Here is a 25455-nt window from a genome sequence, read left to right on the forward strand (position 1 = left end):
CCTATACTTCTTAAGACACACAACACCTCTTCCTTTTGAAGGAACTTGGCTTAGAAACGTGACCCTCCCTTCCCTGAGAAATATGTAATCCTACACATTTACACTCTAGTATTTCAACCTATGCATTATTTGCAACATTTAAGGTGGCTGAGTAAGCAACTGAACAGCAGGGGTCCCAGCTTTTGCCTGTTTCCTTGTTTTCTTTCTTCTTGTACTTACCTCCTGTGAAGAGCTCGGTTGCAGCAACTAAGCCCAGCGCAGACTCATGACAGGAGATTCCACGAAGATGGCGGCAGAGGAGTTGGCAGAGAGGTAAGCTTGGGACCCAGTATCGGCATCGACGGTTGCTATGTCAGTGGAGGCAAAGTCAGTGATGTAGGCCCAGTGGTGAAAGATGGTACCTGAGGATCAGCAACTACAACATTGGTTGTGTTTAGCACTGGCATTGGCGGAATGGACATCATGGCGATGTTGGCGGAGATGGCAGCATCTGCGGGGTGTCTGAATTAGAGATGTTGGGCTTCAGCTGCTGTAATGCAGTAGGCCCGATTGGGTACTGCTGGAATGGACTGTGATGCTAGGGCAATGCCCGGAACCCGAAGTGGCGAACCCCACCCCCACCCGGTTCTTCTGTGGAACACAAGAAGGAAGATGACTGTTTTTAACTTATACTTAAGTCCTATTTTTAATTTCAATTTTGTATCTGAATATCTTCTGAAAGTCAAAATGGTGCTGGATCATATTGTATTTTTAACAAAAAAAAAGTGAAAAATGTAAGTGACAATAAATCATTCATTCAATTTTCTGGGCAGAAAAAAATATCCACAAGAACATAATTCTCGTTGGTATTATATGATGTTCAGGAATTCAACCTTAAACTTTACATGGGAACTTAGTCTATATCCCTGAAGGATAGATTTTGAGCAATGCTTTACATATTGAGGTGACATATTTTAACATATTGCCAACAATTTCTGTGTGAATGGAATCTTTGCACAAGAATTGTGTTGATGATCTGAGCCAGCAAGAAATGTATATTCTATTTATTGACCAAGTGCTAACAGAAAATTATTTTTAAAATTTATGATGTTTTCCATTTGAAAACAGAATTATCGCTGAAATGCTTCTGCATTTTCTGTTCTTATGACATTTTCTGCCAAATCCCTGTTCTCATCCTGAAGCTATTAACTCCATCCTTAGCACTGTTCAGTGCTTGTTCTCATACAGGTCATGGCTGGACGATAATCAGGAATACCCAATAGCCAAGTTTCCTCTGCTTACCATCACAATGATCAAAGTCTTGCTAGCTTCGCTGTTGTGAACCAGCAATTGATCCAAGTTCATTCCTGACTATGGTTTCAAAATCATGAACTACCATCTGATTTGTTGAATTTAACACTGCCTCAATGACGTGTATTGTCAAGATGTTAATTTTTGTAAATAGCTGCATTACTGTACTCTTATCATTTAGGAATACATGCTGTACTTACTGAGGAAATGGCTTATTTCAGCCCAAGTTTACTTACCTCTGTTGCCAAATCAAGGTAAGATAATGAATCCTTGTTTTTATGAAAAAAAAGAGAAAATGTTAGCTTGGAAACCTTGTGAATCAGTTGGATTCTAATGAGATAAATGATCAATATCAGATCCAGGAGATTGCCTAGATTTATACTCTAAAATAAGATGGATAATCCCTTGTCTGGAGTGATGTGTAGGCTAGATTAGGTGAGGGTGACAGTTTTCCTTCCCTGAGAGACATTCATAAACCATAAGGGTTTTTATGACAATCGGAAGTTGTTACACAGTTGCCTTTAAGGCATGCAATAGAATTCACATTTGACAATTGGATTCAAACTTATGTTCCAGAACATTAATCTGAAATTCTTGATTATTAGTCCCATGACATTACTACTTTACCACCATTTCCCCTAAAATGTGAATTCTAGCAGACTTGTCAATAATTGTTTGGATTTCTTACTCAGTGCGGTCATTCCCTGGCTGTAAGATGGCATGAACATTAATTCCTGAATGTCAGTCTTGTTGCAAGTTGGCATTGGTTACCTCATTATTAGCAGAATTGTGAATGGAGCTGGACACCATGGAATTGTCAGCTAACTGTTTGCACTTATGTAGGAAAATCATGGGTGAAACACCAGTATGTGATTGGACCAAAGAGATTTTCCACAGTTGGTTCATTGGGATTTAGAGGCGATTGAGCAGGAGGTACCACAGACCCTGGTTCTGCCTGACAGATCCAATGTACTCGATACCTGTGAGGACAAGGAGAAAGTTAATAGCAAGTACAGTGACAGTGCACCATGGCTCCGAGGGCTGTCTCAGTTGGTCATGACAGGGTACAGGTAGGGAAAACAATAGGATTGGAACTTACCAAGAATAATTAAGGTGATAGCTAGCCTTCTCTGCAGCCAAGAATCCTGAAGGATGTGTCACCTACCTTGCATCAGAGTGAGGGACATCACACAGTAGCTGGACACAAATTTGGAAATGGCAGGGATAAGTGCAGTTCTTGTGGTCTATCATGGAACGGTAAAGTAAGTAGGAGGATTGAGCCGGTTCTGTGCAGAGTATCAAGACTTAAACTCCAGATTAAAAACCTGGAGCGTTATTTCCAGATTCACATGTAATTTGATGTAGGAGCATGCAGATCAAGAGAATTAAGGTGTGGCTAAAGAGCTGAAGTGTGAATGAGGAATTTCTTTTCACTGACTTTTGGCAGCAGTTGAAACAGGAAGAAGCTGGACCAGTGGTATTGGCTCCCGTGAACCAGGATGGGACTTGTGTTCTGGCAGAAAAAGTCTTTCAAGGAGTAAGGCAGCAGGAAGAATCTGTCATCATTAGATTAGATTAGATTAGATTACTTACAGTGTGGAAACAAGCCCTTCGGCCCAACAAGTCCACACCGACTCGCCGAAGCGCAACCCACCCAGACCCATTCCCCTACATTTACCCCTGCACCTAACACTACAGGCAATTTAGCATGGCCAATTCACCTGACCTACACATTTTTGGACTGTGGGAGGAAACCGGAGCACCTGGAGGAAACCCACGCAGACATGGGAAGAATGTGCAAACTCCACACAGTCAGTCGCCTGAGGTGGGAATTGAACCTGGGTCTCTGGCGCTGTGAGGCAGCAGTGCTAGCCACCGTGCCGCCCATCAGTTAAATTATAAACAAAGGAGAACAGGAGAACACAGGAAAGAATTAATGGATTCTGATGGAAGAAAAATATTACATTTCAAGAATGGGTGTCAAAAAACAGTTCAACGTAGATTTAGAGAAAATGCGACTAAAAACAAATTAAATGTCTGAACAGCAATGTATAGTATCCATAATACAATAGAATGGGGCAGTGGTGACGTCGCCCTTCCTCTCAGTCACAAGACCTGGGTCAAGTCCTATCTGCTCCAGTAAATGTATTTCAAAGAACCAGGCTTAATGAACATTACAGAAACTTGTTAACAGAAATATCATGATTGGGTCTTAAACACTGCAGGATACAAGATATTTTGGAACATGGAATAGCTGCTCTTATTCAGAATAACAATGGTGGCTGCGAAAAAGGATGCAGCAATCAGCATGACAGTAATTGGATTCATATTGGACCCAGATCAAAGATCACAGTTTTAGGTGTAGTACAGAAACATAATGGGAGATAGTGAAAGAAATACATAGACAATTTAGAAAGTTATGTAAACGTCATCAAACAATAATCATGGGTGATTTCAATTATCGTTATATTAACTAGACAGAAGATTTAAGCAAAGGAGACAAGATAATGGCATATCCATTGTGTGTACAGAACTACTGCCTCACCCAATCTATCGCAACCCAGCAGGGAAAGTTTGACTATTGGGTCTGGTTACTGAGTATGAACCAGAATAATTTAGTTAAGTATGGGAGCATTTGTCCATGATATAATTCACTCAATGACAAAAATATCTTTTTAAAAAAACAAATTTTCACATTGGAGACAAGCTGAGTTTGAGGGGCTGGGATGAGAACTTAAGAAAATAATATGGGCAACGCGCTTGGCAAACAGCAATGCAAAGCAACAATGGGGGAGGGGGCACTCCAAACAGGATAAACATGCTAAATGCTCAACACCAAGAACATACATTTATCATTTGTATGGTTCCATAGATGAATAAAGTCAGAAAGGAACAACTGAGGTTTAGGGAAGAAGCAGGCATCAAGTGCACAGGGAGCAAAAAAAATGCACATTGATAGAAAATGTGAAAAGTTTACAAGAGAAGTAAAAGAAAAGTGGAAAAAATGGAAAAGAAACGAGGAACAATAAAACTGTGAAATATTTTACAACACATCAATGAGCAAAAGGAGTATGTGATGGTAATGAGACTATTAAGGAATAGTCTGGATTATTCCACAGATAATGACAGACAGATAGCAGAAATGTTTTACATGTTTGGCGTCATTGTTTGCCAGGGATAGAACAGGAAACATGACATTAATGCTGAGACAAGTAATTAAGTCAGTTAATTTAAAAAAAATAAGAATGCAGTGAACTCAAAGGAGGCAAGAGGCTTTAGTCTACATGGATGGCATCCAGATATTTAAATGAATTAAAGAAAGAGATAACATAGATATTACTATCCATATTTAATAATAGTAAATATATAATTCCACAGAACTAGCAGATAGCTAATGCAATTCCTTTATTTTTGTTAAGGGAAACAGTATGTCCAGGCAAGTTAAGAACAAAAAAAACCCCCAAGAACTGCAAATGCTGGAAATCAAACAAAAACAGAAATTGCTGGAAAAACGTAGCAGGTCTGGCAGCATTTGTGAAGAGAAAACAGTGTTAATGTTTTGGGGTCATTGACCCTTCTTCAATACGATCGTTCCAAACCTGTCCTTCAGTTCCGAAGAAGGGTCAATGGACCCAAAGCATTAACTCCTCTTTCTCTCCACAATTACAAACCAGTCAGTTAAACATTGGTTGGAAGAAAAATAAATGAAACCCGAAGAAAGATAAGTAGAGGAGAACACATGTAAGTGGGAAATATAACAATGAATAGTCTATACTGACAAACCTTATTTAATTTTGTTAAGATGGTAGGGTGGGATACAGTAGATGTGCTTAATTTGCATTTTCAAAAAGTTTCAATAATTTGCCTCAAAATCAACTGAGGAATGAGATCAGAAAACATGGAGTTGGGAATAAGTTTATCCTGTGGATTGCTTGCTGGTTTCAAAGCTGAAAGCAGAGCTCTGGGACTAAATGGCACTTATTAGTAGGAGTAAAATTGGTGTCTCACAAAGCTGGGACTGAGGCTGTTCACTTTTCACAGAAGCGATTTGGACGTTGGAATCAAAATGAAATTTCTAAATTTGTGCATTGCACCAAAGTGGAAAGATATTAGACATAACAAGTGTTCTCCAAGTACATAATAAAATATTTTTCTGTGTTGAAATGTCACTGTTAGTAATATACATTTCAAAATATAATGCTTTTTATTTAAAAACAGAGGATTGTGCTGTTTCACACATAGCAATTTATGGGCTTCAGTTGTGGTTCTCCAGGTCCATGATTTTCATTCAAACAGACTATATCCCAGAGATAAAAGACTTGGGAGGACCTGGCCTCTTCTCTCCTGCAGTTTACCACACTCTCCTTTTATACCTAAATGCAAATACCACCTGTCGGTTCGGTTTCTTAAAGTGAATAAAGATTCTTCCGACAAAAATGAACATACACCAAAGTCTGAGACAGAAGAATCACTTTCCCGAACAACTGAAAAAGTTGTTGTGAAGCCAACCTGGAAGCAGAAAATTATAAGTGAACTGAAACATTACTACAACGGATTCCGATTACTTTGGATTGACACAAAGGTGGCAGTGAGGATCCTGTCAAGGTTATTTGTTGGACATCGGCTTACCCGGAGAGAGAGGCGAAGGGTAGGTAGGATTTTACAGCTGCAATTCATTTCAAAACATTTTACCTGTTTATTTGTGGTAAAATTCGGGTTTTCTAAGTATCCTTTTCCTTCCTCTCCTGTTCTGAAGTACTGAGTATCTTCCCTTGAAGACTGCACCAGCATGGTCATTGTGCACATATCAGCTGAGAGAATAGCAAGTCCTGCCCTTGCAGTAATACTCATGCATTTTGTCTTTCTTCCAGCTTATACGAACATGTGTTGACCTCTTCCGCCTACTTCCATTCATGATCTTTCTGATTGTGCCATTTCTGGAATTTCTGCTGCCAGTTGTTCTGAAATTGTTTCCAGGGATGCTGCCATCTACATTTGAGACAAAAATGTCAAAGGTTGGTGGGATTATTTCTGTACAAGTTTTCAGTTTGATGAAATACTTTTATCATCCAAAAGCCTGCGCAGTGCCACCAGCTAAGGATGGGCCAGCTGCTCAAAGTGACAAAATGAAAGGTGCCATTTGGGGAAAATGAGTAACTGAGAGAAGACTGGAGCAGAAAGTGGAAGAGATAGCACGCAAAAGGGTGATGCCACACAAAACTTTACCGCTCTCAAATGCCAGGTAGTAAGAATCGGCTGAGGAATACTGTCTCTCTGATTAAATTCCTTCCACTAAAGTAATTTCGGTTCAGCCAATCTCCACATAGCAAAAAAGCAGGTGAACTATCGAGCATAATGCAGTCCAACTGAAAAAAATGCTGGCTGACAAGTGCCATTTCAGACATGTCAGGCTTCCCTGTTCAAAGAAAATTTACAATGTTGATTAGTCTTGTACCTAATAATATTTAAGAATATGCCGAGCAGGTGTTCAACATTACAGACAGTTAGAATATTCATTCAAAGCTGCATTTTTTATTCGTTCTGAAAAGTTGCAAATAAAAGCACTTTGATCATGATGCCAGATGTCTTATAAACTACAGTTCCATAATTGAGGTAAAATACATGCAAGAACTTCATCTCATTGGATTTGATCATTTCTTTTTCTAGGAAGAAAATCAGAGAAATACCTTGGCAGCAAAACTTGAAGTTGCAAAATTTCTCCAAGAAACTATTGCAGAAATGGCTAAAAGAAATAAAGCAAAGGGTGGAGAGGCTACCAAACAGTTTTCTTCCTATGTACAGAAGGTTTGCTTCAAACATTCATGCATATCTCATATTGTGAAACAGCTGCCACATAATTCCATAAAAAGGCTGGTTTGACCATTAGAAATGACCTTGTACTGTACACTTTCTAATAGCTGGCTGAATGGAGGCATGAGCAGAGGGTTGTCTTTGTCCTAGGGGATGTTCAAAAATTCAATTGTTTAAATGCTGATCTTAAAGGGGAGAGAAAGAAAGCACATGAATTTTTTTTTGTTTTAGCATTTTGAAGGCTTGGCTCAAGTAACCCCAAACACCAACCCCTGAAGCATTCTACTTACTCTGCTCCAGTCTGAGAAACAAATATTCACACATCATTTGAAAATTCATCAGAACTATAAGACCATAGAGATCGGTACCTCAAGCCTGCTCTGCCATTCACTTGATCATGGCTGATCTGACATTGCACACATCCATTTTCCTGTACTTTCCCCGTAACCCTCGATTGCCCTATTGATGGAGAATCTATCTTTCTCAGCTTTAAATATACACCAGGACACTGGCCACACAGCTCTGTGTGGCAAGGAGTTCCAAATACTCAGTACTCTGAGAGAAGAAATTCCTCCTCAGTCCAGTCTTAAATTGGTTCCCCTTCATTCTGTGACTATTCCTTCTGGTCCCATGAGGGGAAACGTACTTTCAGCATTTATCCTGTCAAGTCCCTTAAAAATCCTATGTGTTTCAATCAGATCATCTCACATTTTTCAAACCTCCAGGAGCAGCAGTAAGAAATTCAGCCCCTTGTGCCTATTTCATATGATGATGAGTGATCTCCTGTATGCCTCAAGCCCACTTTCCTATCCACTTCCATAACCTTTAACCCATTATAAATTAAAAATCTATCATCTTGTTTAACGTATTCATTGTCCCGATGTCCATCACTCTGGATTTTAAAGATCTATGACCTTTCGACAGAAGTAATTCCTCTTCATCTCTATTTTAAATCTGACATCGCTCAGCCTAAATCTATGACCTATCATTCATGATTCCCAACAAGGAGAAACATCAACTCGCGCCCCCTGCTTTGTCAGTCCAGTTTAGCATCTCATGTGCATAACCTTCATTGGTTTTATTTTTGTCATTTCATGTCACCTGACTAGTTATCTGGAACCCCAAACTCATTGTCTGGGACATGGGTTCAAATCCTGCTATGGCAGATTGTGAAATCTGAAAAAAACTCTGGGTATAAACATCTGGCCTAATGGCAACCATTGTCAAGGAACTCATCAAGTTTACAAGTGTCATTTAGGGAATGGAATCTGCCATCCTTGCCTTGTCCAGCCAACATGTGACTCCAGACTCTCAAACTCTTCACTGCCCTCTGGGTAATTAGGTTTAAGCAGTAAATGCTGGTGAAGCCAGTGACATGTACAGAACCATGAATTAATAAAAATGACTGATGAATTGAGGAGACTTTAAGGCAGGTGTATCTTTGAACAGCTGAATAAACTTTTTCTTTGGCAAAATTATTTTTCAAATCTCTTGTCCAATTCAGATTGTATCTATCTGTTCAACAATGCAAAAATTGCCATTCTTTGCCAAGTCATTGATTGGGTTTTAAGATTTTCATGATATCGTTGTTCTACACATGATCAAAAACATTTAAAATTATCAGAAGAACAATAATCATGTTGGTTGCAGCTGCTATTTATAGTAAATCCATAATGTAGTGTCATTGGTACTTCTGTTTTATGACTGGTCTTTATTGCTGTGCAGGCATATGACACAATAAGGTACATTTATGAGAACAATTTGGCAGATGTGCACAGCATGAGGTTTCTATAACAGTTGCTCTAACATCTGCTGCAGAGAGCAGATTTTTCTAGTACAAAGTAACAAACTTGATAAACAATTGTAAAATGGACCAAAACACTTCCATTGATTTGAACAAGATATTTAAATAATTCACGCAAGTTCTTCGTCCCTGACTCAGGTTGGGAATGGATTTAATTTTGAACCATACTTATTTGTAATATTTGACTTTATTAGTCCACTATATTTGGAAATTTGTTGAAATGTGCGCATTTAAAAAAAAATAGACATTGCCCTCATTTGCTCCTCATCCAGCACAAACTAATTTCAGGACAGTTCACATGCTATTGTCAGGCAATTGTCTCAAATTCCATTTTGGTTTGTGTTTAAAAATGCACTTTAAATTCTACAAAATGTTAATTTTTCAGACAACGTTTGAACAATGAAAACCCAATTTATTACTTTGACTACATATCAAATCAATTGGAATTAACTTACATTTTATAAAAGGGAATAGTGAAATTTATGAAGCTGAATATTTGATTACCCGTCCAAATTTTCAAGGTCCGTCGCTCAGGAGAAAGTCCAAGCACGCAGGACATCGTGCGTTTCTCCAAGCACTTCGAAGATGAGTTGACACTGGAGCACCTGACCCGTCCTCAGCTGGTGGCCCTGTGCAGGCTTTTGGAACTCCAACCTTTTGGCACAAACAACCTGCTTCGCTTCCAGCTTCAAATGGAACTGAGGTCCATAAAAGCAGATGATGAAGTAAGTATAAAATTAAAAACATTATTGTATAGTTATGAAAGCAAAGATTATAGCTTTCTAGCAAGCTACTATCCACGATTTAAAACAAAAGTTGAACTTGCAGCTTTAAGACAGTTAACACTTCTATAATTTTAACGAAAATGTTGACCCCGATTTATTATAAGAACTGAATCACAAAGTAGTTGAATCCTCTGTGTAAAATAATTTTTTTGTGATGTTCAGTAATTGGTCATCCCTATTGTGTCTATAAATTACAGATGATCGCTGAAGAAGGATGTGAATTTTTGACTGTGTCAGAACTGCAGGCAGCATGCAGAGCAAGGGGAATGAGATCATTAGGATTGACAGAGAAACAGCTCCAAGATCAGCTCAAACAGGTGATGGATATGGTAGAATTGTGCACTATTGCAATGTCTTTGTGTCAACAAAATGCAAATGAAACAAGTAAAGCCATTTATAACATATTAAAGTAGTTATACTCGAAAACTCCCAACTATTTTACCTGGATACAACCTCTTAATATTGCTTATCAGCCAAGGTCCATCGGATTTAGCAAATGGGAGTAACTCAGGCCAGAAACTAATTGGGGCCATTTTCATACTTCCCTTGATGTGATACACAACATTGCCTTTCCAGGTGCAATGCTTTTCACACATTGTGACCACATCATCCCTATATAAATCAATATGAAGATCTAGGTACAGGTGGGATATAACCTTGTCATACATGTCATTGGAAGGCCAAATGGATTTCTGTTTACAAGCATTAGGATATGTTCTCTAGCACAAATATTTACAGTGTACCATATGAAGTACAATTTCTCAAAAGAAGCAGTAAGAACACAATTTCTTTTTTGATTCCTCTTAATTGCAGATCTGATGTTTAGTTTCTCCACATAAAAGTACAACTTGACAAATAAATCAACTCCTTTTTCTGCAGTGGCTTCAGTTGCATCTGAAAGAAAACGTACCTCCATCATTGCTACTGTTGTCTCGTGCTATGTACCTGACTGATATCAAACCAAAAACTGTTGTACAGAAAGTGCCAAAAATTGAGGTGATCTTTCTTCTTGCATGAATTTCTTTCCAAGGTTGTATTAGTATTTAAGTTGAACTTGTTGTAAATAGCAGATCAGTGAAGGCAACAACCACAGAAAATGCTGGGGAGATTCAGCAGATCTGAGAGACAGAAATTTAGTTAATGGACTTGAAATCTGCTGTGTTTCTCCGGCAGTGTTTGAATCTGTTTCAGATTTCCAATTTCTGCAGGATTTTCCTTATATTCCAGTGAAGGCAAATAGGATGCACAAAGATAATGCAACATGTTGCAAGATTCCAGCTATTCATTTAAACATTTTCAATAGGCACTGTTCTTTATTCATTGAGGGGATGTGGACTTTGCTAGCTGGGCGGTATTTATTGCCCAGCCCCCAAGCTGCTCTTTGGAAGTTGATGGTGAGCTGCCTTCTTGAATTGCTGTTGCCTCCTTTGTGTAAGTACATGAACAGTGTTGTTGCAGGGAGAGAGTTGCAGCAATATGGCCAAATAACTCAGAAGGAAAGGATATATGGGTTCTGCCGATTGGAAGTACCAGCTGTGCTATAAGATTAGATTACTTACAGTGTGGAAACAGGCCCTTCGGCCCAACAAGTCCACACCGCCCCGCCGAAGCGCAACCCACCCATACCCCTACATTTACCCCTTACCTAACACTACGGGCAATTTAGCATGGCCAATTCACCTGACCTGCACATCTTTGGACTGTGGGAGGAAACCGGAGCACCCGGAGGAAACCCACGCAGACACGGGGAGAACGTGCAAACTCCACACACTCAGTCGCCTGAGGCGGGAATTGAACCCGGTCTCTAGCGCTGTGAGGCAGCAGTGCTAACCACTGTGCCACCGTGCCGCCCAACGCATATGACTGTTCTTAATATGGGTCCCAAATATAAATTTACCCAGAGTCAAGGTGAGACTTGGAAAATAATCAGGCAAGTCACTTTAAGCACCTGGCACATCTGTTCAAATCCACCTGAGGTTGCTTTCAGTGGGGCCTTTAAGTAGATTTTTCAATTCTGGCAGGATAACTGAGGTTTGAGAGGTCAAGAATAGGAGTTATCATTTTTCTACAAGGAATGTCAGTAGTTTGCAGATGCATATTTAGTGAACACCTAGTTAAATACAATTCAACAAGATGCAATCAGTTTAATACTACGTATATCTGTTATGGACTTTACATTCCAGCTGGGCATTACTGGTACCCTGAAGAAAGAACCAGAGGAACAACCCAAGGGAAAAACCACCACTGAACCGTCAACCCCGCCATCTTCAGATTCATTGTCTGACTTGACACCAACATTGAAAAACGTGAAGGTATGAATGTGACTTATTGAGTTTGATCAGCATTCATCTCTGCTCAGTTTGTTGATGACAAAGAACACTTTTGAAGACAAGATCCAAGACAGATTGGGCATGGTCAGGAGACATTGGGTGCCCAGATAATACTGCAACTCTGAGCTGGGCAAGACTGGATGCCTCAGCTCCTACACTTTATCCAAGCAAAAGGAGAAGCAGAGATTGGGGCACTCTCTTATCTCCTGCTCTCATCTGAAACAGAAATTACATGGTACATGACACAATGGGTACTGAGCTCCTTCCCTTGCTCTGAGCTGCAGAAGATTGGGGGTGGAGGCAGCTGCTCCTGCTGCTCTGAGCCAGGGAGTGGGCACATGGCATAAGATGGTGGGCATTTAACTCCTGCTCTAAGTTGTCCTAGGCACGGACTGGAGGCCTGTGTGAATCTGTTGAGATAGTGGCAGCAAGGTTACATCTCCAAGTTGCTGGAGTTTGCTGCCTCCTCGGTGAGCAGAAGTTCACAAACATCCAGAGTTTATTCTCTTGAATCTCATTGTGACTGGCTTCTGGCCACAGTTCTGCTCCTTTGGTTAGAGACAAAAAGCCTGCAGATGCTAGAATCAAGGGTTGACAACAGGGGACTGGAAGAGCACAGCAAGCCAGGCAGCATCAGGAAGTGGGGACGTTGATGTCTTGAGCCAAAACATTGACTTGACCACCTCCTGATGCTCTCCAGCTTGCTGTGTACTTCCAACCTCCTGCTACAGTTCTGCTCCTGGCTGACTTTATCCAATGTCTTTTCTAATCTCTGCCATTTCTCAGTCTACAGATGGAGAAGAGGCCCAAAAAACTAAGGCCTCTGCAAATGGTTCAGGATGAACAAAGTCAGAAAAACTGGAGAAAGGGACGACCTCCTCATGCCAGAGTATTTGTCATCTCAGTTGATCCATATTAGGACAACTCCACCAAATGGACACTTTTGAGGACTTTTGATACTATTGTCGCTGTTGATGCTTCTATAATGTACTGAGGGTGCAAACACTTTGCAGATGGCTTGGTAATAAGCACACAAAAGCTGCAACCAAAGAGCACACATTTGAACAAGGAAAGGTAATGTGATTAAGACAAGATTCTATATGTAGACTACAGGTTTGTCTTATTTGCTGCAGGACAGTGATGCTGGGGTGTAACTAGGGAAAGCTTCTTCTTCAATGCACAGTCACACCCTGTGCAAAACAGTGTGAATATTTTGCAATATAGTTATGGCACTAGTACAGGGAAAAACACAAACCTGCACAGACAGTGCAGCTTCGTGTTGATTTTTTCCTGTGATCTCTGATGTGATTATATTTATAGCAGTAATAGCAGATACCAACCAAAGTGATCAGCACAGGACCACACTAACTGTACACTGGTGTATCCCACCATGGCACGTGGCATGATCGAGGTGCTGATAAAATACTGACAAGAATAAAACCAACTGGGACTATACAGGAGCTTTATGCTGAGACTAAAAAGATAACACTTTTAACTTAATTACCTGGTGTTTGTTGATATTTGAACAAAGCACAGCACATGTCATTTCTTCACCCTTGCAGAAGTCCACAGTTTTCTTAATCCACCACTGAAGACATCACCATATTTTATAACACTGCCTATCATGTTTTAAATCAGTTGCTCTCGTTTTGTGACTTTCCCAAGCAGCACAAACATCTGCTTCCCCCCTTCCAGATGCTGTTGGGTGCAGAGAGAATTGGCCCTGGAGTAATCCAAGCAACTGTTTATTCCCCATGCTCCGATGACGACAAAGAGAAAAGGACAAACATCTTTAAGAAAATGCCAACATATTGTTGTGGTCTTTTGAAAGATGTGCAATTGAAATGGGTGGACTCAAACCTATTCAGCTGCAACACTGGAGATCCAAAGGTCCATGGAGAAACTGAGCATCCTTCCATCACAGAGTGAAGATGAAGCATCGGACACTCAGCTTTTGGAGGGGTCAACTCGATTAGTTATTTTGTTCATGCCTTTCGTTATGTCAATGATCAGAATTGCAGTTCTCAAATGCAATCACGCAGTCACTGAAGATAGTGAAACAAATTTCTATCAATACCTAAACTTACTGTTTGAATTCTGGCCATTTATTCTTGTTTCCATGTCTTTTCAAAAAAATAAAATGGTGACCTGATTACTGCTGAGTCACATGGTCAGCACATAATGTCATCTGGTGAAATCTGGCAAAAAGACATTAAAATCTTTAGAATAATCCATTCCACTGTCTTCCGAAGCAGACAAAAAAAAAATGAAGAAATATTGTTAGTCCACCATGAGGTCCTGAGCTGGAACAACCTTCAGTGAATGGCATTCTGTAGAATACAATAAAAGCAGTCAATGGCTTTCAGCACAGATGACCCAAAATTAAAGTTGGAACCCCATCCTGAAGTCAGAGCCTTTGTGCTTGGTTAGCTGTTGGTCAGACAGAGAGAACTATCAAATATCCACAAGGGTGAAGGACACAGAAACAGGTTCTGTTTACACATCACCTGAATCACAACTTCATCTCTGACCATTTAAAAACTATCTCAGCTCCAAAAGCAGGACGAGAAAGAATATTATAACATAATGCCTGAAACCTGACCACCTCTGACCATTTAAACAGACGTAGGTTGCCGACTCCTTGACAACTGTGCTGCCAGAGGTCAAGAATTATGGGTTGTCAGCAGGAAGATGGAGATTCAACCACAGTACAATGATCATGATCTGACTGAATAGTGGAGCAGGCCCGATAAACTAAAATGGCCAAACCTTGCTCCAAAGTCCCATAATCTTGTTTTCCTATGTAAGGAGAACGGTCAGTCACTGCACATTTGTTTTCAAGATCCAGGTAAACCTAATGACTGAAAGGAGGAGATGACAGAGCTAAAGACAAAGGGAAATTTCTTCAGCTTTTTGGAAGGCCCCACAGGAATATTTCAGATTAATTTCCTACACTGTCTCACCATCCCCACCACCAAATGTCTTTCGTAAAGGCCATCCTGGGCCTGGGAGCAGAACCCGTCCCCATATCACCAGGAAAGCACAGCAGGTCAGGCAACATCCGAGGTGCAGAAGAATCGAAGTTTCGGGCATAAACCCGAATGAATCCCGAGGAAGGGCTTATGCCCGAAAAGTCAATTCTACTGCTCCTTGGATGCTGCCTGATCTGTTGTGCTTTCTCAGCAACACACTGTCGACTCTGATCTCCAACATCTGCCGTCCTCACTTTCTCCCATATCATCAGGATCAAGTTCAAACTCTGAGGGCCCCTTGTAAGAATTGGAAGCTGACTCCTCGGCAAGAATCTACAGGGCAAAAATCAGGTAGGTAAAAACAATGAGGTAAAAACAATGACTGCAGATGCTGGAAACCAGATTCTGGATTAGTGGTGCTGGAAGAGGCAGCATCCAAGGAGCAGCGAAATCGACGTTTCGGGCAAAAGCCCTTCATCAGGAATAAAGGCAGTGAGCCTGGAGCGTGGAGAGATAAGCTAGAGGAGGGTGGGGGTGGGGAGAAAGTAGCATAGAGTACAATAGGTGAGTGGGGGAGGGGATGAAGGTGATAGGTCAGGGAGGAGAGGGTAGAGTGGATAGGTGGAAAAGGAGATAGGCAGGTAGGACAAGTCCGGACAAGTCATGGAGACAGTGCTGAGCTGGAAGTTTAGAACTAGGGTGAGGTGGGGGGGAAGGGGAAATGGGAAACTGTTGAAGTCCACATTGATGCCCTGGGGTTCAAGTGTTCCGAGGCGGAAGATGAGGCGTCTGGTGGTGAGGGAGCCGCGGTAAAGGAGGCCCAGGACCTCCATGTCCTCGGCAGAGTGGGAGGGGGAATTGAAATGTTGGGCCATGGGGCGGTGTGGTTGATTGGTGCGGGTGTCCCAGAGATGTTCCCTAAAGCGCTCTGCTAGGAGGCGCCCGGTCTCTCCAATGTAGAGGAGACCGCATCGGGAGCAACGGATACAATAAATGATATTCGTGGATGTGCAAGTAAAATTTTGATGGATGTGGAAGGCTCCTTTAGGGCCTTGGATAGAGGTGAGGGAGGTGGTGTGGGCGCAGGTTTTACAGTTCCTGCGGTGGTAGGGGAAAGTGCCAGGATGGGAGGGTAGGTTGTAGGGGGAGCACGAGGTGGCGCCAATGCAGTCATCAATGTAGCGGAGGAAGAGGTGGGGAGTGATGCCGGTGTAATTACGGAAGATCAACTGCTCTACGTAGCCAACAAAGAGACAGGCATAGCTGGGGCCCATACGTGTGCCTATGGCTACCCCTTTGGTCTGGAGGAAGTGGGAGGATTCAAAGGAGAAATTGTTAAGGGTGAGGACCAGTTCGGCCAAACGAATGAGTGTGTCGGTGGAAGGGTACTTTGGGGACGTCTGGAGAGGAAAAAACGGAGGGCTTGGAGGCTCTGGTCATGGCGGATGGAGGTGTAGAGGGATTGGATATCCATGGTGAAGATGAGGCGTTGGGGGCCGGGGAAACGGAAGTCTTGGAGGAGGTGGAGGGCGTGGGTGGTGTCTCGAACGTATGTGGGGAGTTCCTGGACTAGGGGGGATAGGACAGTGTCGAGGTAGGTAGAGATGAGTTCAGTGGGGCAGAAGCATGCTGAGACAATGGGTTGGCCAGGGTGGTCAGGCTTGTGGATCTTGGGAAGGAGGTAGAACCGGGCAGTGCGGGGTTCCCGGACTATGAGGTTGGAAGATGTGGGTGGGAGATCTCCTGAGGTGATGAGGTTCTGTATGGTCTGGGCGATGGTGGTTTGGTGATGGGGGGGTGGGGTCATGGTCGAGGGGGCAGTAGGAAGAGGTGTCCTCGAGTTGACGTTTGGCTTCAGCGGTGTAGAGGTCAGTGCGCCAGACCACCACTGCGCCCCCTTTATCCGCTGGCTTGATGGTGAGGTCAGGATTGGAGCAGAGGGATTGGAGGGCTGCGTGTTGTGAGGGTGAGAGGTTGGAGTGGGGGAGGGAGGTAGACAGGTTGAGGTGGTTAATGTTCCGGCGGCAGTTGGAAATGAAGAGGTCGAGGGCAGGTAATATGCCAGCGCGGGTGTCCAGCATCAGTGCCACTGCAGAATCAACACTCTGCAGCACACTGGGGGACCTAAACTCACTGGTTTCTCAATTTAAAAAAAACTTCAGCTGCCATCTCTCTGTTTCAGCTTTCATGCCATAAAGTTGTCATGATTTAAAACGCTAATTTTAGACCCACTCTTCCACTGTCCAAACTGGATGAAAAAATTGCTGCTTCCGAGATGTCATTAATTAATACCGGCACAATATATTACTAAATCTTGGATAACCTACTTTCTAGTTGCTTCCATACCATGTTGATATAAGAAATTCTCACACAAGCATTCCAAGAAATCTGCACTCAGGCTTCCTTTCCCAATTGATTTTTTTCCAATTTTGAAAGGTTAAAATCATCCGTGAATTGTTGCTGTCCCTTTTTCACAAGCACCCATTAATAATTCTTATTTATTTTGAAATACATTGTGGTTACTGTTAGGGGACCTATAAACAATTCCTATTAATGACTTCTATTACAACCCCAGCTAATGTTACTACTGGACAAGTGAGAGCTTCGAATGAAATCTGGCTTAATCAATCATATTTTGGTTTTCTTTCACTTTAATTTGGCGGTCTTTCATTGAAACCTAAGCACATCAGGTTCCAGATGTGGTTGAAACAAACAAAAGTTTATTAAGCACGTTAAAAACAAACAAACAAAACAAGCAATCCAAATACAGTCATTTGAAAGATTGCAAAGCACTCAGCAAATAAAATCTCATGTACTATCCAGCATCATCATTTCACGTGTATCCAAAATGTGGCACAATTTTAGGTTTTGACTGAATTGTTTCTTCTCCATCCTTGTCCTGTGAGTTGTGAGGCCATTCCTTTGACACAACTGACAGGTTAGACTTCTTCAGTATTTTAATGATCCTCAAAACTGTAACCGATTCTTCCTGATCTGGAAATTTTAAAAACTCTCCTCCAACACCGTGCTAACTTACTTTAACTGCTGTGAAGAATTTCCTTTCTTACAAGAGACCATACTTGCTTCTGACTCCATTTAGGTTCCTTCAAGTTGAATTTTGCTCATCCTTGAGTCTGCTATGGTCCAGACTGGGTTGAACAAGGGCAAATTTCACATGACACCAGGTTATCGTCCAACAGGTTTATTTGAAAACACAAGCTTTCGGAGCCTTGCTCCTTCTTCAGGTGCAAGTGAGAGACACAGAATTTATAAGTAAAAGATCAAAGGGTCACATAACTGATGTGCATGAATTGCACACGCCTAAGATGGCTGTCCTATCTTTAATCAGTTAGAATGGAGGTGGAGGTTTCAATTGATTAAAATGTAAATTGACAGGCAATGTTTTAGGTTCTTCTGAAGGGTCACTGACTCTGCTTTCTCTCCACAGATGCTGCCAGACCCACTGAGTTTCTCCAGCAATTTCCGTTTTTGTCAGAGGAACAGTGAAGACTTGCTTCAATTGTACAAGAGCTTGGGTAGACTGCACCAGGCACACTGTGTACCAGTTTCAGTCTCCTTGCCTCAGGAATGATTTTATTGTCATCAAGGGAATGCAACAAAGGTTCACCTGATTTGTTCCCAGGATGTCGGATTATCCTATAAAAAAGGGATTGGACCATCAGGGTCTGGAATCTCAGTGTTTCAAAGAATGAGAGGTGATCTCATTGAAACTGAGAAAATAGTAAAAGGAGAGGCCTGGTAGATGCTTGCTTGCGTTGGCGAGTCTGGACCAGGGGATATAATTTAAATGAAAGGGGGATATCACTTCGGTCAAAAACGAGAATTTTTTTTTTCAAAAAGCAGGCTGTGCCCTCAATCCAAAAAAGTGACTTCTCGCTGGAACCTTAATAAACCATAACTGCACTTCACTCTTTATTAAGATGCAGTCTCCGGTCAGTATCGCTCTGTTTAGCTTAATTTGTCACTGATTTCATTTATCTTCTAATGTCTACTGTGTCACTTCTTACAAACGGTGACTCTGTTACACATGACTGCTACTGATTTCCAGCCCATAATTTGTCAGGGGAAAAACAAGCTAATCAATATTTTACATTAGGAATATCTTTAAGGTTTGTGTTTGCACTTTGCATTCAGACTAATTACATCCTGCTCAGCCACTACACAATGATCCCATTGATTAGCTCAAGTTTGGCAGCTCTCACCACTCCCTGAGCCCATCACATCTGTACGAAAGGCAAACACGTTGCCAGAATTTTCATGTGTTCTCTGTTACTCCCGTCCCACCTTTCTTGCCCTCTTGTCTCAACCACACTTCCCTCCAAATGAAAGCAGAACCGCAGAACTTGGCTTACTCAGCACAGCCAAGAGGAAGTTGCTGTCAACTGAGACAGTTCAGAGCTAAACATCCCTGAGCCACTGCTGTTGCCTGAGCAGCCCTTGACAGATTGACTGAGTGCAGTGAGGGAGCTGAACAAGGAGTTCATCACTGATTCACAATTACATTGAGCTAATTGCTCTACGTTATGTACTGAGAGGGGACTAAGCCTCAGTAAGATACATGAAATACAGAGAAGGGGACAGCCAATGGGGAATTGGGCAAAGGTGTAAAATTGCAGAGTTCGGGCAACTTTCAAAGTTAGAAAAAGCATGAACAGGAAGTGGCATACTCAAATGCAGGCCCAGAGAACTGCAGGCTGCAAGTTGCCATTTACTAACATGGTTCATGAGCCAACTTTGAACATTATTTCTTGACAGGTTCCATTGTCAAACTAAGTTATTGCAAATCCTTGTCACATGTGCATTAAAAGGAACTCCATAATGTTGAACACAACAAATGCTGGAGCTGCAGTCCTGGTGGTGTGGGTGGAGGAGGGGGCAGTTGAGAGTAATTAAATGCTTCCGATAAGCCCTTCTGGACTCTTTCACCCACAGAAAGCAAGAACAGGCTATTTATCAAAGTCAGATGAGGTCAGTTCACTGAAAGGATAGCATCTGGTTTCTCCGTGTAATGTAGTTCAGAGGATCCCCAGGGTCCCTGTGTGCCGGCTCGTACCCAAATGTTGATTCTACAATGACATTACAGCTGTGATTAACTATCTTTTGGGTCAAACAGACTGACAAGTGGGGTCAGCTTGATTGTTCAATGGATGGCACCCAAATGCATGAATAAATACTATTAGTAAATACACAGAGAACAACCAGTGAGTGAGACAAATGATGGAAATGTGACAAAAACATTGGATCAAGGTGCCTCACCATGACCCTATATTGAGAGCGGAGTATCTACTCCCTATTTATTGTTGCACTGGTCCTCAGTACAGAGACCCTGGACACACCGATATTTTTTCCCAAGTCTGGCCTAGCTCCTTCACGCTGTGTTAAGTCGGGATCATTTTCTCAATCAGGAAATGCTCAGTATCAGGAAATCACCAACAAATTCCAATCACATGTTAATTACAGCACAGTTGATGAAACCACTTGGATGACATTTTGACAAGTGGATGGTGTGTTCATAGGAACACAGAAACTGCTTCTGTCATCTGTCCAGCTTTTCCTACCGCAGTCACGTCAATTCCATCCAACACCACATCCTCCGTGTCCCAAGATATCACAATGAAGGGTACAGCCAAGGTTTAAAAAACATTATCCCAAAATACGATGGAGCTAAGTCCCAAGAGCCCTCTGATGAAAATCATTAAAGTCAACCTACCTACCTTTTAACTAGTGATCTGAGCTGCAGCCAAAACCACTCTAGGTCTGACATCATGGAATTCAGCGCTTACTCTACCAATGCCAGTAGATCCACTGTCCTCTAGACAAAGAAAAATACAATCAGTAACTCTGAACCAACTCGACAATCACAGGCTGGAGAATGCAGGAGGACATATACATGCTGCATGATTGTGTATGAATAGCCTCCTGACTGGCCCTCCAGCCTAAGCTGACTGAAAACTGCATACTCACAATAAGTCTCTCACCTCCTGTTCCTTTGTTCTCCCTCACTTACTTTGGCTTTTTGTCTAACCATACTTTAATATTAAAATCCTTTTCCGAGATTTCAAATCTTAGCATGGCCTGAACCCTCCGAGATCCCAGCATTCCTGCAGTTTTGGCTTTGAATTGAACCCCCTGGATTTTCTTCACTACACCGGTAGATGCCACGCTGTCTGCTCCCACGGCCCCTCTGGAACTCACTCTCTCTCTGTCTCTCTTCTATAACTTTTTTATTTTTCTAACACGCTCCTTACAACCTGTTTCTGACAAAGCCTTCAGTCATCGGCCTGACTATCTCAAAATAGTTTTTGATCTGAACACTTTGCTATAAAACAGCTTGGAATGTGATTATTTAGAAGGCCCAATGTAAATGTAAGTTCACATTGTTTTATGTGTGTGTGTTGATGGGTGTTAAGCACCGGTAGTGTTTTTTTCTGTTGCTATTGGATGATCTCATCCACATAATGGTGAGCCTGTGCTGTGATGGATGGTGGTGCTGTGATCTGAACAGAAAAAACAAGTTGGAACTAATATCCTGGGTTAATGGTTCATCGCTCAGGCTAAAGACACTACCTCCTCCTCCACCTCTCATTATTGACACAAACACAAAGCTCAGGCACAACACACAGCCCATCCATGACTCTGCTTGCCTTGATATTCAACAAATCCTCTTCAGCTTCGTTTTGATTTCTCCCTTGTTTCATTGTTTCCTGGTTAGGATTCAGTTCACAGACTTGAGTACCTCATTCAGGCTGATGTTCCTGAAGGAGTGCTGCAGTGCCAGAACTCAGACGTTGACTCCCCAACCCATCTTCCCTCTCATGCACCACACTGGATATCCAGTAAGGGTGGTGCAGCTCTCCCCCAGTGTCCTGACAAAACTTATTCCTCAAGCAACACCAAAGTATGACAATTTCTCATTCAGTACCTTCTTGCTGTTGTGTGGGGCCTTGCTCTGTGTGAGCTGACTGAGGAATAAGTTGTGATCAACACTGCGTTTATCATTTCCCCACATCCTAGCCCAGCCTAGATCTCTGCTTACAGGCGACAGAGTGTGTGTCCCCCACCAGCAGGATATTAAGAAACAAAAGCCAGACAGTCCCTTGAGCTTGCTTCACCATTCCTGTAAGACACTGTCAATTGTATAACGCCTGGAGGAAGATATTGACTAAAGGGCAAATACATGTGGAAATAGTGAGCTGATAAACAACAGTGATCATGAGAGATCACAGAGGGTAGAGACTGAACACAGATGGTCCTGTCTACAGCCTTACATTGAGGTAAGGGTGGAAGACTGCAACCAAGTCATGATGCTCATTTGAAGGGCTGATGGGCTGAATGGTCCTTTTCTGCTCAGTGACAATTCCGTGATTCTGTGAAGGGCGTTAATAGTTAACAGAATGTTAAATGAAAAGGTCAGTTTGATTCGCAATGTCTCTTGCCTGGTGTCCCCTGAACCACCATCGCCCTAACATTGTCCCAGCTGATTTCAGGAGAGGTGGACTGGGCCCTGGTTAATCATCGGCTACAGAGGTTCAAACCACACTGGGCAGTGAAGGCAGGGGGACATGGAGGCAAACAGCCAGATTCATGGTAGAGCATGTCCGACTGAAAACAATTCCGATGCCCTCCGTGAGATGCCTACAAATCTGTGAGTGAGCCTGTACATGTGGTGCTCACTGTCAGCCACCCGGAGGTGCTGACTCCACATGTAACCTGTGCAGGAGTCAGTCCCTGATTGACGTTCAGGGCAGAGAACAGCATCTCTTTTTATCTCGGTCCCACTGACAAAGAGACACAGAGAGAGAGAGAGAACTGGGGGAGAGGGAGAGTGAGTGGAGGGAAGAGAGAGAGAGACACTTCAATAGTCCAATGGCCTTTCCTACCTTGGCTAAAAACATCACACACACACATACCCTGCAAGGACACTGCAATCCCAGTCACTGAGGCTGCAACAGCAAAGCCACACCAGTGGGAAACACTGACTTCCTTTGACTGATTGTCCTGGGGGAAATGAGCAGGAGGCTGCAGGACAGCAAGCTGCTGAGCTGTGGCCTGGAGGTGGCTGAGCTGTTAGCACTCCTTCTGCACAGCCTCGACCAGGTGAAGATAAGCAGCAATTCCCAGCTGATGTCCAACTGACCTCCCCTGATCTTCTTGGAATAGTTCCTTGGGATCTTTCTCTTCCACTTTGAGAGGGGAGCTCAGCCCTGGGTTTAACCCTGACAGACTCCCTCAATACTGGGCTAGAACATCAGTCCAATGCATTTGGGGAGGTGGTGGGGGGGGGGGGGGGGGGGAGGGGAGGGTTGGGGGTTGCTTGAACCTGTGACAGAGACTCTCAATGACAGAGAAGATGGTTACTCAGCTTCTCATCTGTCATCATTGGTGACACAAAACACTGGTAACCTCTTGTCTTGCGATTTCTCTCTCTGAAAAGATCTCCATTTATTTCCATCTCCCGTGCCCCCCTTCTCCATTCAGTCCATCAAATCCGTACTGTCCCGCCCTCTCTCTCTCTCTCTCACACACACAAAGAGCTATTTGCTCCATGCCATCCCTCTATTCTTTCACCATCTCCTTTCCAGCTGACAGAATTACACGGTGACACTTGCATAGTCACACAGCTAACAACACTGAAAGACGTAACTTTGTCCTGGACTGCCTCTTTCCAAAAGGTGATGTTCCTTTAAACAGTCAGAAGTGAAACAGAGCAGCATTGCATGAGAAACTGTTTCAAGACCAGTTTGCAAGTCTCTGAGACCTCATCCTGCTGTGAAAGTCACAGGATTCATTTCTGCCAAGGTCAAAGAGCTACGTGGAGTTACAGCAGAGAGAAAAGCAAAGGTACCAGAGCCATCCATTAACTCCAGCACTCCAACATTACTAACTGAAATAAATGTCCTCTGGGAGAAATACGGTTTCCATTCATTTATCAGGTGTCAAGCGAATTTGTTTGCGAGTGTTTCAGATTGACACTTCTCCCACTTATGCAGAATGTCGAACATCAGTTTATGAAGTAATGATGTAAATATGGTTTGTGTTGCCATCAAAGCTTTCTGTGGCAATACATCACCAGGCCCCAGTTAAAATTCATCACATCAAACCTGCAGGCACTGGAAATCCATCTTCCACTCTTGGTCAGCAGAACACAGTCTGCCTGGAGGTCACAGAGGAGCGTAAGGGTGGCCTCTTGATCAGTGTGGCAACTCACACCCTGGGTGTGTCACAGGCTCATGTTCCTGCTCCTGACCAAGACTATGCACCCCTGTCAACCCCCTTACACAGGGTTTCAACATTACCTCCCACAGCACAGCGGACCCATCCCCAGTAAGAATCAAGGCGGCAAAAAGATAATTCTTCCTTTACTTGAAGGGAAGAAAGGGTGGCTTCTGGGTGGGTTTAATTGGATAACTTCTAACAGCCAGAGAGACACACAGAGGCAGTCCAGGACAAAGTTCTGGTACAATGGCCCCCTTCTGTACTATATCACTCTGTGACAACTGATCTAACTGCTTCTCCAAGAAGACATTTTCTGATAGGAACTGAGCACCAATGTTCAGAATGGGTGCCTTTCGTTGGACTCAGATTGGTCTAACACAAGGTTTAAACACACAGATTGTACATAGGTCATAAAGCAGGGATACTTTACAAACAAGAAGGAAAATTACATTTTCCATAGAAATCCTACAGTGTGAATACAGGCCACTCACCCAACAAGTCCACACCGACACTCCAAAGAGTAAACCATCCAGACCCATTCGCCTACCCTATTATTCGACATTTACCGCTGACTAATGCACCTAACCTACACATCCCAAAACACTGTGGACAATTTAGCATGACCAATTCACTTAACCTGCACATCTTCAGATTGTGGGAGGAAACCGGAGCATCCAGAGGAAACTCACGCAGACATGGAGAGAATGTGCAAATTCCACACAGACGGTCACCCGATGCTGGAATTGAACCCAGGTCCCTGGCGCTGTGAGGCAGCAGTGCTAACCACTCAGCCACCATGCCACTCATTTAAACTAGAAAAGCAGAGAATGAAATGGTATGGAGCTAAACCTGCAGTTTTCATGAGCTTCAGCCAAATACAGATTCCCCATCTGACCGACACAGTTCTTTGTCTGACTCTCCTTGTCTCCACAGGCTTCTTCCTGACAAAGCTCCCCTTGACTCCTGACTGCTCAACTTCCCCTGCTCAGTGTCCTCCTGCACCATCACCACCTGCTGGAGGCGCCATGATACACACTCGTGTCAAAGAAAATAAAACTCACTGGAAAGCAGTCTGAGGAGATGTTCATACCCAGTTGCCAAGTAATCTCTCCAGTCCATTTTCAAAGAACTCCTTGGACATTCACACTCATTGGATTAGGTTTGCTAGCTGAGCTGCAAGGTTCATTTTCAGACATTTCATCACCATACTAATTACCATCATCTGG

General features: G+C 42.7%; 1 protein-coding gene and 1 long non-coding RNA gene across 2 annotated transcripts in view; one reads left to right on the top strand and one right to left on the bottom strand.

Moving 5' to 3' along the window:
• The window catches only part of letm2 (leucine zipper-EF-hand containing transmembrane protein 2), a 28535-nt gene extending 9594 nt beyond the window's left edge, over positions 1–18941 (top strand). The window contains exons 3-12 of the mRNA XM_087984456.1: positions 1472–1544; positions 5509–5938; positions 6162–6305; positions 6958–7095; positions 9427–9630; positions 9888–10007; positions 10570–10686; positions 11874–12002; positions 12807–15343; positions 18441–18941. Coding sequence (XP_087840582.1) covers positions 1472–1544; positions 5509–5938; positions 6162–6305; positions 6958–7095; positions 9427–9630; positions 9888–10007; positions 10570–10686; positions 11874–12002; positions 12807–12863 — 1412 coding nt within the window. The 3' untranslated portion in view covers positions 12864–15343; positions 18441–18941. The remainder of the gene's footprint in view (positions 1–1471; positions 1545–5508; positions 5939–6161; positions 6306–6957; positions 7096–9426; positions 9631–9887; positions 10008–10569; positions 10687–11873; positions 12003–12806; positions 15344–18440) is intronic.
• LOC122543123 (uncharacterized) lies at positions 1407–25455 on the bottom strand. The gene is made up of 4 exons (XR_006309920.2): positions 25291–25455; positions 9410–9603; positions 5983–6279; positions 1407–2270 (listed from the first exon to the last, which is right to left on the bottom strand). It is a non-coding gene; the product is annotated as an uncharacterized LOC122543123 (long non-coding RNA).

The sequence above is a fragment of the Chiloscyllium plagiosum genome, unplaced genomic scaffold, assembly GCF_037043375.1.
Source record: "Chiloscyllium plagiosum isolate Xiang-an unplaced genomic scaffold, Cpla_swu_hap1 HiC_scaffold_48, whole genome shotgun sequence".
Classification (NCBI taxonomy): Eukaryota; Metazoa; Chordata; class Chondrichthyes; order Orectolobiformes; family Hemiscylliidae; genus Chiloscyllium; species Chiloscyllium plagiosum.